The 17,019-nt window shown below is 35.2% G+C and overlaps 1 protein-coding gene across 7 annotated transcripts in view; it reads left to right on the top strand.

Annotated features, from left to right (window-relative positions):
• Window positions 1–17,019, top strand: part of LRBA (LPS responsive beige-like anchor protein) — a 577,381-nt gene that overhangs the window by 528,427 nt on the left and 31,935 nt on the right. For 5 of the 7 annotated variants that reach the window (XM_086704122.1, XM_086704120.1, XM_086704119.1 and 2 more), the window contains 3 exons: window positions 1,742–1,934; window positions 6,573–6,635; window positions 11,830–11,985. In XM_086704122.1, coding sequence (XP_086560248.1) covers window positions 1,742–1,934; window positions 6,573–6,635; window positions 11,830–11,985 — 412 coding nt within the window. The remainder of the gene's footprint in view (window positions 1–1,741; window positions 1,935–6,572; window positions 6,636–11,829; window positions 11,986–17,019) is intronic. The other 2 variants (XM_086704123.1, XM_086704121.1) reach the window with 1 other exon arrangement.

Raw genomic sequence — 17,019 nt, 5'->3', positions numbered from 1 at the left:
GCCATTCAGATGAATTCCCCCACCATCAACTGTCAGTGCACCCCATCACACACACATATGCGCGCGCACACACACACACACACACACACACACACACACACACACACATGAATAAAGCAGAAATTAAAGCCACCTCGTGCTGCGTTAAGTGCATGAGCCATAATATACACCAGGTGTAGTAATTAGCAGGCACACGAAGGCTGCCTATTTGTCTGGTTTTGCTGCTGTTGCTGTATCCCCCTGTGTTTTCACACCATCAGATAGTTGGATTTAATTGAGGCCACATCAGATGAGGCATTACTGACACCTTTAATTGAATGAGCATCCAGGGAGGATTAACTCATAATATTGATTGGCTTTTAGCCACTTGCTCAGAAGGGTGTCTGGGTAGCTTATTAGTTGCCTTTATTTACACCTTTATGCAAAGAGTGCAAATAGGAATTCTTAGTGCAATATGTTTTTCTAAGTACTCTTAATAACTTTTTTAAAAGGACTGATAATAAAAATGCAAATGTATTTAATTTTTTATTAGCAGTTCTGAATAAATATGTGTTAAATATATGTGCCTACACATTTACATATACCTGGTGTTTTGAAATATGGCAGTAGGAAAGCAGCCAGAAGCACTTCATCAAAGTGTTTCAATTGTGAATGATACTAATCAGCTATTAGAAAATAGACATAGTAGAAGAGGGTTGCTGAAAATGTACAGTGCAATTACTGTGTGATAGCATACCACCACAACATATAAATAAAGCCAGTAAATCAGAGTGCTGTTATATATGTCTTGGATTATGACATATGAGTTGTAGGAATGTTCTAAATCCTTAGTAGTTTTCAAGATTTATTTTGTTGCTAGTTATTAGAACAGACAGTGATTTTTGTTTAACATTTTCAATTACTTGCTGCTTTGGAAAGGAGAAATCAGAAGTCTTGAGCTTTAGGTTTGTTTTGTTTTTTGTTTTGTTTTGTTTTTTTACCAAGGGAGAGGAGGGGCATCTAGTTATTTCTCTTTATCCTTAGTGATAGAAAACAGTAGCATTTCCATTATAATAGGGCAGTGTTTATGACTGGGTACACTATATAAATATATTGTTTTTACAAGTGCATTTAATTATGCATTGCTTTGAAACACCTTTATAATTAAGTTTGTATATTACATTCATAAGTTATTTCCCTACTGTAATAATACATATATGTGTATAATTGTTGTTTATAAATATATGTTTTAATTATCTCTTTATTTAGTTGTCAAAGATCTTCATGCTACCTCAACACAACTTTGACGATCTTTGGAAATTACCTTGCCTTGCTTTTGTACCTGTTACCTATCCTCATTCTGGTTTTTTTTTTTGTTTTTTTTTTTGTACGTGACACACTATAGCAATTGGAATGGTTTAATGCAATCCCCAATACTTTGCCTACTTAGAATCTAAATAAAAGCATTTCTTTAGTTCTTCATGGGAGTGGGGTAGGGAAGGGAGCTAATAAAATTTATGGATTTTTAAAAGGTTTCTGTTAAGGTATTCTACTTCAGTCACTAAAACATTCAACTCATGACATACATGAAAAACAAGCCATCCTAACTGCTCTTTCTATAAACCTTTCTGCTCACCATGCTCTCAGCTGCAACCTGTGTTAACATGGTCTTTCCTCTTCTTTTCCTGCACCCTCTCTCTTTCTTGTCTTTCTTTGTCTTTTCCTTCTTGTATATTTGGGTCTTGTCATGCCCACTCAACAGTATCTCCTCCTGCAGAGTCCATTGATGTTCACAGACCAAGCCCAGCAGGATGTTATCATGGTCCTAAAGTTTCCCTCCAACTCCCCTGTCACTCATGTGGCAGCTAACACCCAGCCTGGTCTGGCGACTCCTGCTGTGATCACAGTCACTGCTAACAGGCTATTTGCGGTGAACAAGTGGCACAACCTTCCTGGTAAGTAAAGAAGTATCATTATAATGCATTGTAACTGCTGCACACTGTATAAAGATATTGTAATATACACGTAAATATCTCAACATTTGAGCTTTTCAATTTCCCAGCGTTAGTCTGAATCAAAATATTTACTAGTTTGAAAGGCTTAAAGAAGTCCTCTCTGCGGTATATAATACAAATGTTAAAGCATCACCTATTCTTTGGCATGTGGTGGTTTGTCTTTATTCCTTGTAGGTAAATATTATTTCTAATATCTTAATATAATGATATTCTATATTGTGTCCATAAGCAGTTTATATTTATTTATCAGATGTTCTCCTTTTTTCCACTTATTGGGTTTACTCGATAAACACTTTTGATTGCCTGTTTATGTGCCTTTTTGTGCATAACATCATATTATTTATCATGGATGACAGAAAAAAAGAACACTTAAGTTACACAGTCAAAGTACTACAAACCCATAAGTACATTCTGTTTTTCCATTATATGTTGAATAGTCGGGGTAACTAACAGCAAGATACTCAAATAACCCTTAGAAACATAAACCAGTGTTTGAGGAGACCTGAGAGTACATCTAATCCAGTCCCATGTTTTACCAATGAAGATACTGAGCCCCAGGGAGCTTGCCTTGTTCAGTATCACATATGGCCAGTCAGTGGCAGAGCCATGTTTGAACCCAAGTTTTCTGACTCAAATTTTATGATCACCCCTCTATGATTTATTACCTCTCATTAGAACAGGAATGTTGGGATCTGGATTTAGCACTTTTTGGCAACTAGTTAGAAATTCTAATTTTAAGAAGGAAAATCTTCTAAAGTCCTGACGATTATAGGCTTTTTTTCCAAGCCATTGTTTTAGGTGGGAAAATGTAAAAGATTTTAATAGTCTGTTAACTTGTCATTAAATCTGTAAAGTGTGCATAAAGTACTGCTCATTATAAAACCTGAGCTGGTTGCAAAAATATAAATTCTTGAACAGGGCCTCATGCCAAATTAAATGCAAAAGCTTTTAGAATGGAACAGAATTGAATTGACATTCAAACAAAAACTTGGTGCACTGACTATGCTCAATAAGGTACTTATCATGAAGAATCTGTGATTGGTATCAGAATTTATTAAATATGGCCATTGCCTGGCTATTAGAAAGGAAATGAATGCCAGTATTTGATTAGAGAATGGATTTCAGGAAAAGTAGAGAAGGTAAAAATCGAGGTATATATAATTGTCTCCATTATTAGGTCCTTTTATTCCTTTTTCTTCAAGTGAACTTGTCTTATAGTGATAAATGTGTATGTAGATGACATACTTATATTTTGGGACTAAAGATTATAATTTAACAAATGTGATTTTTGTATTCTCTCAAAAGCATTTGTTAGAGGAAAAACATGCTGGTGGTGGGTTCTGTCAACCACATTAGAGGATTCCGTACGCTGGGTGCAGTTACTCTTAGCTTGGCAAAAGCACCAGTGCGTGTGGTGTCAGGGCCAGCACAAAGGATGCTTATCCTGAGTGGCTGTGTGTGGCAGCTCTGAGAACTTCTTCAGTCTAAACAGAGTGACAGCATATGTGAGGAGAAAAACCTTTTCAATTGCTGGAAAGCCCTGGCTGCTCTCTGCTGCTGACTTGAGCCTCGCAAAGAATGAGCTCGGCAGGAACTGGCTCATCCAAAGGGCTACTAGGTCTCCAACTGATAACTCAGGTTGTTAGGTACACTCCAAAAGCACTGATGACGAGCTCCTGGCACTCCCATTTTGAGCAGGCCCATTTCCTGGACTGGAAAGCTTGCTTGCCTTAGTAGCTGGCTGTCAGGTGTTCTTTTCCCTACTTCCACTTTTTCTATAGATATGTAAACTGATTTAGGGGCAGCATCTCTCTGCTGGAGTGCCACTTAGGGTACACCCAACCGTTCCCATCCCAAGCTCACCATTCTGTAAAATAAGAGCTTGGGGGACAGCATATGTTTTGCCAATTCTTTGCCTGTAATTCTCTCCAATGAGCCTCCTTTGTGTCTGTATCTTGTGTCACTAATGGGTTTTGTCCCCACCCTCTGGCTTTACACTATGACACAGCAGCTCCTCACCAGATAAATATATATGGGAATACACAGGTAGTTATCCTTCTACAATATGTTCTCCAATTCTGAGCTTACACCTGTACCTAAAAATGCTAAGCATCCATTTTATTAAATCTATGTCTCATTCCAAGTATGTTTATATAAATCTGATTTTTCATTGTATCTTGTTCTACCTTTACCTTCCCTTGATATACCTTGATTTAAAACAAATGTCAGGCAGAAGAATGTCAGAAATCCTTAACAGTTTTTCTTCAATGAAAATCAAATTCATGTTATGCTGTTATTTGTAAATTTAGATTCTTGTTTTTTTCTGAGAATCTATGATTTCCATAGTTTGTTCACTAGAAAGCTAGCTCCTATCATTTCTTTCAGCAGTGTCTGTGTCCTCATTTAAAAAGAAAACAGTCATCTTTATTTTTCTTTCTCATTCATAGGGCCTTACAGGAACTGGGCGGGGTGGGGGGGGAGCGGGAAATGAAAGAATAGCTGCTAACATTTAAAGAGCATTTTCTAGGTTCTGGATACTGTTTTAATCTCTTTACACATATTAACTCACTGAATCCCCTCAATCCCTTGGGATGTAGGTTCCACATTTAGGTTGACCCATGAAATCACCGTCTTTACAAGTCAAAATGTCAGGTGTTATTAATTTCATATTGTTCAGTCTAACCCATTTTACAGATTAGGAAACTGAAACACAGAGGCTATATAAACTTGCCCAAGGTCACACAGGCAACTGTCTTTGAGGCCCAACCAAAGATAGTTAACCTCCTAAACCTCTTTCAGTGATAGTGTGTCTTTTAATGTTTCTGAGATCCCAGATTCTCAGAGAAGTAGAGAAAAATGATCAAGGTATTAGTGTTGATCAGCACTGGTCTCGCTGGAAGTAAATGGCACTGTTGGGTAAATCAGAGGCTCTGGTGCATTTTCCCTGAACATTCCCTATATGTGTCCTGTGATCTCTTTGCTGGCAGAGCCAGTAATCAGCAAAGACGATACCTTTAGTAAAAAAAAGACTGAGTTATACAGCTTCCTTTCTTCAGCTACCTTAATTTCTTATACATACTCAAATATAATTTTTTTTTTAATTTTTTTTTTCAACGTTTTTATTTATTTTTTTTGGGACAGAGAGAGACAGAGCATGAACGGGGGAGGGGCAGAGAGAGAGGGAGACACAGAATCGGAAACAGGCTCCAGGCTCTGAGCCATCAGCCCAGAGCCTGACGCGGGGCTCGAACTCACGGACCGCGAGATCGTGACCTGGCTGAAGTCGGACGCTTAACCGACTGCGCCACCCAGGCGCCCCAAATATAATTATTTTTAATGCTAATATTATACTTACCCAGATATTTTATCAGTATTAATGATCTTCGAAACCGCCTTGAAAAGTTGGTATTTGCTAACAGGGGAAATGATGTTAATAAGTTTTAAAATAATCTGATGAACTCATTGGAATGTACCCCATTTTTCTTTTCAGCCCCTCAAGGACAGTCAGAAAGATTTCCTAAGTGATGATGGTGTTAAGCAAAGTTCTAATACCAACTAAACAGTAGTTTAAATGCTTATGAGTCTATAAAAGGGAGATACTGACCCGAGTGAATTACTGAGTCATTTGGGGAAAATAATTTGGACAGGGGCCCAGGATTTAACTATCAGAATTATAAAGCTGAAAAGATCATCTCTTCCAAACCCTTCAGTTTCAAGTTGCTATTTGCCTAAGTCTCCGTAAATAGCCAGCAGCGGCTCCTGCTTCCTAGCACACTTCCTCTTTACCTTAAGTCCTACCTTTCACAGGGAAACAGCCCACAAAATCTCTTCTCAATTACAAAATAAGTATGCAGGAATCTTCAGAACCATTTTGAGAATTGAACAAACTATTCTTAGCATGGATTGATTTTTGTTATTCATTTGTTTCTCAGAGTATTTTTAAATTGAAACCATGGAAATATTAAATATTAATAAAACTTTTCTTAAAAACCTCAATCCAGTCTTTAAGAAAGTATTTCAGCCAAATGCATTTAACTAAAACATTTATCTGTGGATAGCTTTCTTTATTTTTATTCAAACTTTCAATTGATTGGTTTTAAGTGATGGATGAAACATTAAATGTTCCCTGACTTAGAGCTTTCCCTTCCTCCATCATAAATTGACGTTTTTGTGGATCCTTTGTGCTGCAGCATTCAAAACTGCCTTTTTAAGAAGTAACAAAAAAATAGTATTTGCTACAGTCAGCAGATGGTTGTCACATTTTGTTTTCAGCGCGCTTTACCACTTAATTTTGTTTTGTTGCAGCATCAGAGGTTGCCAGTCAAGCATCTGCTATAGCTTATGGCCCAGGACTGGAGCCACTGCTGATGGCACATGTTCAGAACAGCACTAATCTAAAATAAATGTTTAATAAGCTAGCCATGAAAGCACCTGGATTTTTTTCCCTTAAATTTCACAAAAGTGTATGAGAGATTTAGAGGTTGGAAACAGTTCTACATAAGATTTGACTTATGCATTTTTATGTAGGTTAGTATATGAAAAATAATGCTTTTTTTTTTAATCTTTTGTGAATTCCAGCTCATCAAGGTGCAGTACAAGACCAGCCATACCAGCTGCCAGTGGAAATCGATCCTCTCATAGGTCTGTCACTTCTTTCTCTCTTTGCGATTCATTAAGCTCTGTATGGTGGCCCTGAAGTGTAGATTACAGTTGTTTTTCACTTGCTGGTTGCTGGGAATGGAATTTTCCTGATAAACCATTTGCATGCAAATTGGAATGCAATGAGCTGTGGCTATGCTGGTATTTCATCAACTCCCCCTCGTTGGTTTGCCTAATTTGAACAGGCCTAGGACGCGTGTCACTGAAAATTAATATGGATGCTGTAATAATGTGTGATTGAGAATGCGCATGAAGTACTGTCAGGATAATATTGGATCTTTTCATCACTCAGACTTGTTGATGAGCAGGAGCGAGGCACGTTATGATGAATTGGTGCACCGGTAATGTGATGGAGCTCCTTTGCTAGGGAAATTTTCATAATAACAGTGGGGTTCTTAGCAGCACTGTGTTGTGAAAAATAAAACTGTAGTGCCAGGGTTTCATCATTAAAGGAGATCAATCCTTTCTTCCTGGACCCTCTGTTCAGTGTGAGGGGATTAATGTGCAATTGCAGAGCAGTTTCAAAGTTGAAATATATTGCCCGGCCAATGGCAGTGTTAAGATATTTGTATTCATTTTCCTATGGTCCTACAGCCCAATAAATTGCCATTGGAGGTTAAATTTGTTCAAGGGGGAAAAAAGAAAAGGGAGGAGACCAGAAAGAGCCATTGGGATGAAATGAGCATCTGCAGCAGATGACTTAGAATATTTAATTGCTTCTGTGCCTTTTGAGTCAGTTAGGCAAAATCTCTAGTTTAGCATTTTTCATTCTTATGGGTGGGAATTTCATACATGGCTTTACTGAGAGTAACATTATTAACATGTCTTATTAAAGATGCTATTTCAATCACTTTCAGAATAAAATACTTAATTGCCTAGTTATTAGGGGTGTGCTACCATTGTGGATGTTTAGCTTATAATTTTGTTAAGTTTCCCTGGCACATAAATTTGTTACAGTTTTTAAGTTTTCACATAGAGCAGATGAAAACGCTGATTTATTCTTTTAAAATCCAAGGTCTTGCCTATATGTATGTCACCTTTTTTTTTGTCTTTAAAACTATTGTTTCAGTAGAGAGCTACGTGGCTACCACTTGCAAATGAGCTATCAAGATGAACTAAACTAACCTTAAGCTCAAAACTAATTCATTTGGCATTCCCCACATAGAAGCGGAAATGTAAGAAGTAATTATCCATGTGAAGGATAAATACTACTCTGATTCCTAAATAATCTTTTGCTTTGAGTACATAGGATTTGCCATATATTAAAAAATAAAATGTTCACTTGGGTAAAGTTTTAAAAGTCAGGAAAATAAAGTCCATTCGATAAGTCCTTTACAAGCATTATTTATTAAGTATAGAATCATTCTTTGCCTTAAAACTTGACAGTGAATATCCTATAGGCAAATCTAATTAAATGAGTTCAGCAACTGTCATTCTTTAGATTAGGCATGGGTAAACTTTTTTGATAAAGGGCCGGATAGTAAATACTTCAGGCTTTGTAGACCATAAGGTCTCATAGACAACTACTTATTTCTGTTATAGCACAAAAACCACCAAAGACAATATGTATAAACAAATGAGCATTTCTGTGTTCCAATAAAACTTTATATATAAAACCAGACACAGGCCATAGTTTTCTTCTCTACTATAGATCATTGGTCATCTAACGGTTTGCTCCTATATCCCCTAAAATAATTGTTTAAAACCATGTGCCTTCCCACGTATTTTAAATGTAGCATGTTTTAAAGTTTTAAAGTTTTAAAGTTCCCACATATTTTAAAAGTAGCATGTAGAAAGTTTTCAGCACAAATTTCGATAGTTGCAAATATATGTATATATATTTATGTATTATGTATTATGTACACATACATTATGTATATATGTAAATATATATATTATGTATTATATATAATATATAAAATTTTAAATCTATCCAATGGAATTTAAATATAAAAGTGAATTAATAGTCAAAATTTTCTGTTTTTAAAAAATGCATAAAAAGCTATTAACAGTTGAAAATACTGTATTATCCTTTTTTCATCTTAAATTTATATTTTAATTCCACTTCTTCTACACAATTTTAACTTTTCAAAAAGTTACTTTATTGCAAATACTTTTCAGCAATAAAAATATATAGAAAATTAAACAAATGTATGTAAGTTAATTGTTAAAATTTCCTATGACCATAAGGCTCAGTTTTGTAAGAAATAATGTACACTGAGTTATCATTACAAATATTATTTTACACACTTATTAAAATTATAGTTTTTAATAAACATTATTAAACATAAAAAAGAAACACTTATTAGAAATACATCTTTAATGAAATGGGTGGGGCTTTCTCCTCCCCCTGCCCCTCCATTCCCCATTTGCTCATGTATTTGAGTGAACATTATTTGTTGTTGAATGAGACAGGATTTGTCAATGGTTCTATCCTCTTTTTTTTTTTTTTAGTAGATGGAAGCTCTGAGGCACGTTACCTACATGAGAAAATAGATGGGAAAGGAAAGAATTTTGTTTTCACAGTGTCTCTGAAATCTTTGAACTCTGAGTTATGTCACAAAATTTATATTGTAATCTGTTATTAAGAATTATTTTCATGGTCTGTCATTAAGTGATCATTTTAACAATCTATCATTGGAAATTTATTTTTAACGATCTATCAATTGACATCATGATTAGATCCTCCTTCCATTTTATTGAAAGCGATGAATTGGAAACCACCAGCCCTACAGAATGATTTGATACTTTGGCATCCACTTTGCAGCCTCACATCAGTATTTTGAATTGTCCCTTTATTTGCATCTCAAGAGATTTTCATACCCAGATAAGGCATTATAGTAAGATCCTGGATAGAAAAGAAATATGCCTTTGTTTTATTTAGTGGAAGAAGAGCATGCAGAAAGGGTCATAAGAGAAGAAAACTCACAGGAGAGTTCTCAGCCAAAGCTGTTTCAGGGAAGAGAACATATAAAAGTTGAGAAACTAGAAATTGATTCCCTTAAAACCATCTGTGCTTGTTTATCCTTTGGGAAATCTTATACCACCCTCCTGCCAGGAGTGTGCATGCCCCAGTTTGAAGAATGCTTATCTGGACAAATACACCTAATCTTCATTAAATAAAAACACCTTCAGTACTGAATCTTGGGAGACAATGAGATAAAGGAAGCAGTTGTGAGATAGATAGATTAAATAGATTGGATGGATGGATGGATGGATGGATGGATGGATGGATGGATGTCGCAATATTAAATTATAGGCAAGCACTTACTTGGAAAATAGTTCATCTGAATGCTGAAGGGGCATCAGCCTGTACTCATGGGTACTTTGTGGTCTCTCAATTAAAATTTATGCACATACCCAAATCTGTGAAGTGAGATCCTCCCCCCCACCAGAAATCATGCCCCCCCCAAAAAAAAGACCAGTGAAAGTTTATATCCTAGAAGCAAAAGTCATATAAATGGTAACAAATAAACATTTTTACAGTTTTCATGTGGAATGAAGTACTGTAGTAACCAGTATAGAAAGTATTACGTGCCTTGTCTTTAATTGCTAGGTTTCTTGGAATAAAAAAATCTAAGTTGTACCATACAGCTTCACTGCAGTGGGATACTATTGTCTCTCTGTAATGTACTATGGTACTTATAAAAGCTTTTCTTATTTGCCAGCAGCTTCCCTTTGTGTGGGAAGGAGGTGGCAAAAGAATGATCCCCAAATAGAATTCTGCCCTTTTTACTGCTGCTGTCACTTTCTAGTTCATTAATCCCCCAAAAGTAATATGAAGCCTATTATCAAATAGTTATCTAATAATCTCCCTTGGTTAAGTTGTATAGACAGACACTAGCAGAATATTCCACTATGTCTATGCATATGTTTGGTAGGTCATGTTTGCCATGAGGGCAGGGAATAGTTGATTTCTCTGTATCCCCAGTGGTTCTTAATACAGCACTGGAAAGTATTTTGAATACTTTTTTTCTTCTGCATTACTTTCTGAGCCTTCTCTTAGATTGGCCACATTAACTTAGTTATTACATGCAATGAATATTTTTCTATTTTTTATTTTTATCAATGCACTTATAGGTTGGGGTTTCCCCTGCCCACCCAAAAAAAAAAAAAAAAAAAAAAAAACCAAACTGAAGACTATGATGCAAAGAATGTAATGATCAGATGCAGAAATTTATCTTGTTATGATTTCTGGTACAATCAAATTTCTTTATTATTATAAAAACTATTATTTGTATTGGAAGGTTGGTGGTGAAATAACCCTGAGGTCACTGGAAACAAAGCTTTCTATTTGGTTGGCCTCATGGTGCCAAGAAAGGCATCTCAGTGAAAATTCCTTTTCTGATAATGGCATGCTTGGTAGTATATTTCTAGAAGATTATTACTCTTCCTATGTGCTTGATGTTGCTCTGTGTCTGACCTTCTGCCTGGTGACAAACCCCATATCAGGTGCTCTGTAGCACTTTGAAAACACACTGCCAGACTGTCTTGTTTTATTGCTTACTTAAGGAGTAAGAAAGTGGCAGTGTGCTGTGCTTTGACTTTTTCAATTACAGGTATCTTTAATAAATAGTCATTCTACCCTTTCCTTACATGCAAGTACAGCTGTAAACAGGGGAAGAAGGAGTTCACATCTAGTCAAATTAAAGACCTGTTAAAGCCAAAGTACTCCAAGATGTTACAATATTTCACATATATGACATTTAAATTCTAATATTGCTTTCTTGTGACAAAAAGTTAAAAGGTAATAGATTGTCACAACATGAATCCATTCTCATGACAATGGACATAATGAGATTGTCAGAAGCACAAACCTAACTGTGGTGCAGTCTGGAGACTGTAATCTAGTTTGGTCTTGTCCAAGAGCTAGAAAGCATGTTCTGAGAATTGTATACTATTTTGAAATTGTAGTATGTTATTATTTTTCCCTCTAGGCAAAATTTCTTTTTGAGACATTGAATTTAGCTACCCACATTCTTCCAACAACTGGATATATTTTCCTGTTTTGTTTTTCAAATATTGTTATGTTTATGTTTAACATTTTAAATTAAAGGTCAAATATTCTTGTCCTGGAATGCTTCTCCCTCAACCCGACCACCAGTATCACAGACCCTAGGATTTTTGTACATGTGTGGGTTTAGTACGATTTTTGTCTCTTCCTCTGTTGTCACAGCCAGCAATACAGGAATGCACAGGAGGCAAATCACTGACCTTTTAGACCAAAGTATTCAAGTCCATTCCCAGTGCTTTGTCATCACTTCGGACAACCGCTATATTCTCATCTGTGGCTTCTGGGATAAGAGTTTCCGAGTCTACTCTACAGACACAGGTAACTTATTTTCATCAGTGAACTAAAGTTAGCTACAAGTAGCATTGAGAGGCTAGAATGTTCTCTCATCTTCTTCCTTCCCCAAATTACAGAATTCTAAAATGTGTAACATAAGGAAGAGACACTGTTTTCCCCTCTTAAGTAAAAATCTATAATATAGTTCACTATTAAGTTAACTTCAGCATGCTTTTAAGAGGCAGTTTGTTCTAGTAAGTCTGTCTTCCAAGCCTCATGCCTACCGAATGAATGATTCATTTGAAATCGTATCCTGGCATGTAAGTAACATAATCGTACAGCAGGTGTACATACCTATAGGTGTATTTTCCCACTTTTGTATTATATAAAGGGCTTTTTTTTTCCTTACTGGAATTTCTCATTAATTGTATTTCTTAGTAGTAGATATCTTGCCTCCACTTAATTCTGCATAGAACATTGTTGAAAGCTACACCATCATGAAGGACATTAGCTGACTACTGATTTCATGTGTGACAGGGGCTCTTATTAAAATATAAAAGTTTAACTGTATATATTCATTTGCATGTATCTCACTAAGGGACAAACCAAGCTTAACTCATCATTATTACAGAAGATCTATAAATTTTTGTATATAGGAAATTCAGAAGTCTCTTTAAAATATTTTAAAAATTGTTATAGGAGGAAATCAATTTATAGTAAATACGTAGTTGAATATTTGAAAGAATTAAAATTAGATATTAATATATCAGAATTTGATAATACTGTGGAAGTAGAAATTTTTTTTTTTTTTTTTTTTTTAATTTTTTTTTTTTAAACGTTTTTTATTCATTTTTGGGACAGAGAGAGACAGAGCATGAACAGGGGAGGGGCAGAGAGAGAGGGAGACACAGAATCGGAAACAGGCTCCAGGCTCTGAGCCATCAGCCCAGAGCCCGACGCGGGGCTCGAACTCACGGACCGCGAGATCGTGACCTGGCTGAAGTCGGACGCTTAACCGACTGCGCCACCCAGGTGCCCCGGAAGTAGAAATTTTAACTAAAACAAGGATGTACAAACATCTTACTTACATGTGAGAATAGGAAATTCTTTTTTAATTTCTAGTTAATTAAATGTTTTATAGTAAATCATTTTTCAGTCTTGTTTATAATCTTTATAGAATGTATGAATCCAAGTTTCTGCTTTAGTAAGTATAATATATTGAAAAACTAATTGTTGGTTATTCAAAAATTTTGTCCTAATGCATTTTGATGAATGTATTGTAATATAGCTATGAGAAAGTAGAGGAAAAATAGTTGAATATATACTGTTCATATAATAGACCCTACAAGTTGTTTTTGCCAAGATCTTACTTATTTTTTTATTGAACTGATGATAGTTTTCTTAAAATGTGTATCCTATGTTCTGTAGGTCCAGAAAGAAAATACCATTATTCTAGTCTTTTTCTTTAATTAGGCATTTACTGCATGTTGAGGTCTATAAGGTTGATTACTATTGAGCCTAAAACTCCTCTAGAATTCTTAAAAAATGCAATGGAATTGATGTGTTCCTAAAATTATTTATTATTACAGTGACTTTTCTCTGATTTAATAATGGAATTTAAATTTTAACCTCTTCTTTCACTGTTATGGTAATGACAACCTTATTAGAATCATTGACCTCAAATTGTGCTCCCCTTTTGCATAAACTTTCAGATTAAAATTGTTACATCCTCTCACAAAATTTTCTTAAACATTCTTTTAGATTGCATATCATTTTTTATACATTTAAAAATTGTTTTATAATTTACATACCATAAAATGAATTCTTTTTGGGTTACAGTTCTATAAGTTTAAGCAGTGTATAGAATTACATAACCACCACAATAAAGATGTAGAGCAGTTCTGTCACCCCCAAAATTCCCTGTGCCCCCCCCCTTTGCCATCAGCCTCTTCCCCCGCCTCAGCTTTGCACCACTGATCTATTCTTTATCTCTGTAATTTTGCATTTTCCAGAATGTTATATAAGTGGAATCATATATTATGTCAGTCTTTGGTTTTGACATTTGCGTATTTTTGAATTTGCTAACCTTTCATATCACTTTTCAAAAGCATTGACTATTAATACTTGTAATATAATTTGTAATAATCACTTTTATGTAATACTAATATTTAAAATAACTCTTACATTCACACAGAGTTCTTTAGAATTTATAAAATTCTTTCATATACATGATATTGTGTCAGCCTCATAACAGTCCTGTGAGAGACAAGACAGGTATCTTCATCCTTATTTTTCAGATGATGAAAACTGAGGTTTAGAAAGGTTAAGTAACTTTTTTGATATTTGTATAGATAATGGTAATTGAACTTGGTATTGGAGCCAGCTCTTCTGACCTCAGATGTAGCATTCTTTATCATTACACCATGTTATCTCATATAGGCGTACCCATGAATATTGGTTAATTTTGGAAAATGCTATAATGTATGACACTAAGTTCCTCTGTGTCTGCCATGTTACATTAGACGTGATAAAGTAGATAACATTCCTTCTCTTCGTTCCAAAAACCTTCCACTTTACAGGGTTTTTTTTTTTTTTTTTGGATATGTGAGTGTGTGTGTATGTAAAACATTTTCATAAGTGGTAGATTTATTCTAAGCTTCATTTTAGTGGTACTTACTTAGCTTGTACAATAAAAATATTTACATTTGCTAGAAAAGTTATGAAAAAATCCTGAAATGATAGTCCTAGTATGTTTCTTAATATCTTCTATACAAACAAACTCTGATGCTAGTTTTATTTAAAGTAACTTCAGTTAGAGTAAATATATGTTTTATGACAATAGGGATATTAAATAGTTTCTCCTTTAGGTTTACCAGAAAAGCAAGGGGAAAATTATATGATCAATAATATATAATAGCAAAGCTATCACAAGTGTTGAATTCAATTATATTTTCACACATAAGCCAAAAAAAAAATTCTTCCGTTATTAGATTCAGGGTGGGGTGGGGTGGGGGAGAGAAACTGGTTGTAACGGGAAATTCTTTAAACATAAATCATGTTTTCGGGACACAACCAGAACAGCAGAGGCAACAATAAAACCTTCCCTCGGCAGTGGGAATTATTTTCAGGCCACATTTTAGATTCAGTGGTGTAGAGTCCTGAGCTTGAATTTTTTTTATTTGTAGCACAGCTGTCAAATAAAACATTAACTAGAAAATTTGTTCTGTCAAAAAAAGGATATTCTAGTGCTTGTGGTAATATTTGATATTAGTGTGTGGAGAGGTGGACTGGTATTAAAGGAAACAAAAAATAAAGGTTGAGGAACACTTATGAGATTATCAGAAAATAATTTACCAAAAAGAGCAGCAGGTATTTATATGCTGTGATTTATTTAGGAGGAGTGAACCTCAACCTCATAGCAATAACAACTATTGCTGAGGAAGGCTGCCAGAACAGGAAAAAGTAAACTTAAAAAAATAATGTTTTCCAGAGTTGAGTCCAGAGTATACATTGTAGAAAATAAAATTAATTGGTATTAAAATATGAAAGGCTTTAGATGTAAATATGTAAATGTCACATCACTCCCTCATTTCAATCTTCCTTGATGCCCAATCTAAATTCATTCTACCTTATTATTCTCACTGATCCTATCTTGTTTTTTTTTTTATAATACTTATCACTATTCATAATTACATATGTTTGTGTTTAATGTCTGTCTGCCCCACTAGACACTAAATACTATAAGGGCAGGCATCATGTCTAATTACCACCAATATACATGTAAGAAGGCCTAATGCTTAGCACTCAGTAAATATTGGTTGAATAAAAAATAATTGTGATAACTTTGGGGGCCAAAATTAAAACACAAGGAAGTTTTAATTAAAGAACCATAGTGACAGAGTATACATTTTTCTAACACTGACATTATAGATACAGAGTGATGACTTACCCTAGAATTAACAAATGGATCTGGGAAGATTCTGCCACTATAGTTAATTTATCCCACTTGTCCAGCTAAATCTTTACACTTTGTTCTCACATGAGTTGGAAATTAGGTAAATTATCAGGAGAATAGCCGCTTTTTTGCAAGGCTCCTGGAAGCACTTGGATTTCCCATGCGCTGTGTTCCTCTTGTACCATTGATTGTTAATCGTAGTAACCCCTCCTCACTTCTACAACCCACTGGATTGATGGCCATCACATCTTAAATAGGCCTTCCCTAAATAATCTATTTACATTACTCCTGTAGTTTACATGTTCTCAACATTTAGGTGTAGGCTGAGGCAGAAATAACTGTACATCCTGTTACCAAAAACATAACCAACACAGTATGTTCAGTTGTTTTCAGTGGTTACAACTCACTGACATTGCCTTCAGTTTTCCAGTTAGTACTAAGAGTGCATTCAGCTGACTTTGTCTTACCCTTTGTAAGGCCTGCCTTTACTCTGACACCACCCAGTTTACCACTAACCCTCTCCACTTTGTTCTTCATGTAAATTGGAAATGATGTGGAAATGATTATATCTTTTCATATTTAATTTGCTCTTTTCATTTCCATTTTTTTTATTCTAAGAAGGCTTGAATTCTTGATCTTTGTCGATACAATTAATTTTTTATTTTTTTTATTTTAAAAAAAAATTTTTTTTTCAACATTTTTATTTATTTTTGGGACAGAGAGAGACAGAGCATGAACGGGCGAGGGGCAGAGAGAGAGGGAGACACAGAATCGGAAACAGGCTCCAGGCTCTGAGCCATCAGCCCAGAGCCCGACGCGGGGCTCGAACTCACGGACCGCGAGATCGTGACCTGGCTGAAGTCCGACGCTTAACCGACTGCGCCACCCAGGCGCCCGATACAATTAATTTTTTAAATGAAATGTTTTGATATCCAGTTAAAAAGTTGAAGAAATTCAGAAGTACACATTTTTAACTTTAGCAGTTAAAACACCAGCTTTAACTAAAGACTATTCACAGGAGAAAAAATGCATTTTATTAGTTGTGCAATTTGAGCCTGAGATGAATCTGAATTTAAAGTTACTAGTAGTAGGCTCTCTGCAAGAGTGAAAACACTGTATTTGAT

Source organism: Puma concolor, chromosome B1 (genome assembly GCF_028749965.1).
Source record: "Puma concolor isolate L17-30 chromosome B1, mPumCon1.1.hap2, whole genome shotgun sequence".
NCBI classification, from domain to species: domain Eukaryota; kingdom Metazoa; phylum Chordata; class Mammalia; order Carnivora; family Felidae; genus Puma; species Puma concolor.
This window is presented reverse-complemented; position numbering and strand designations above follow the sequence as displayed.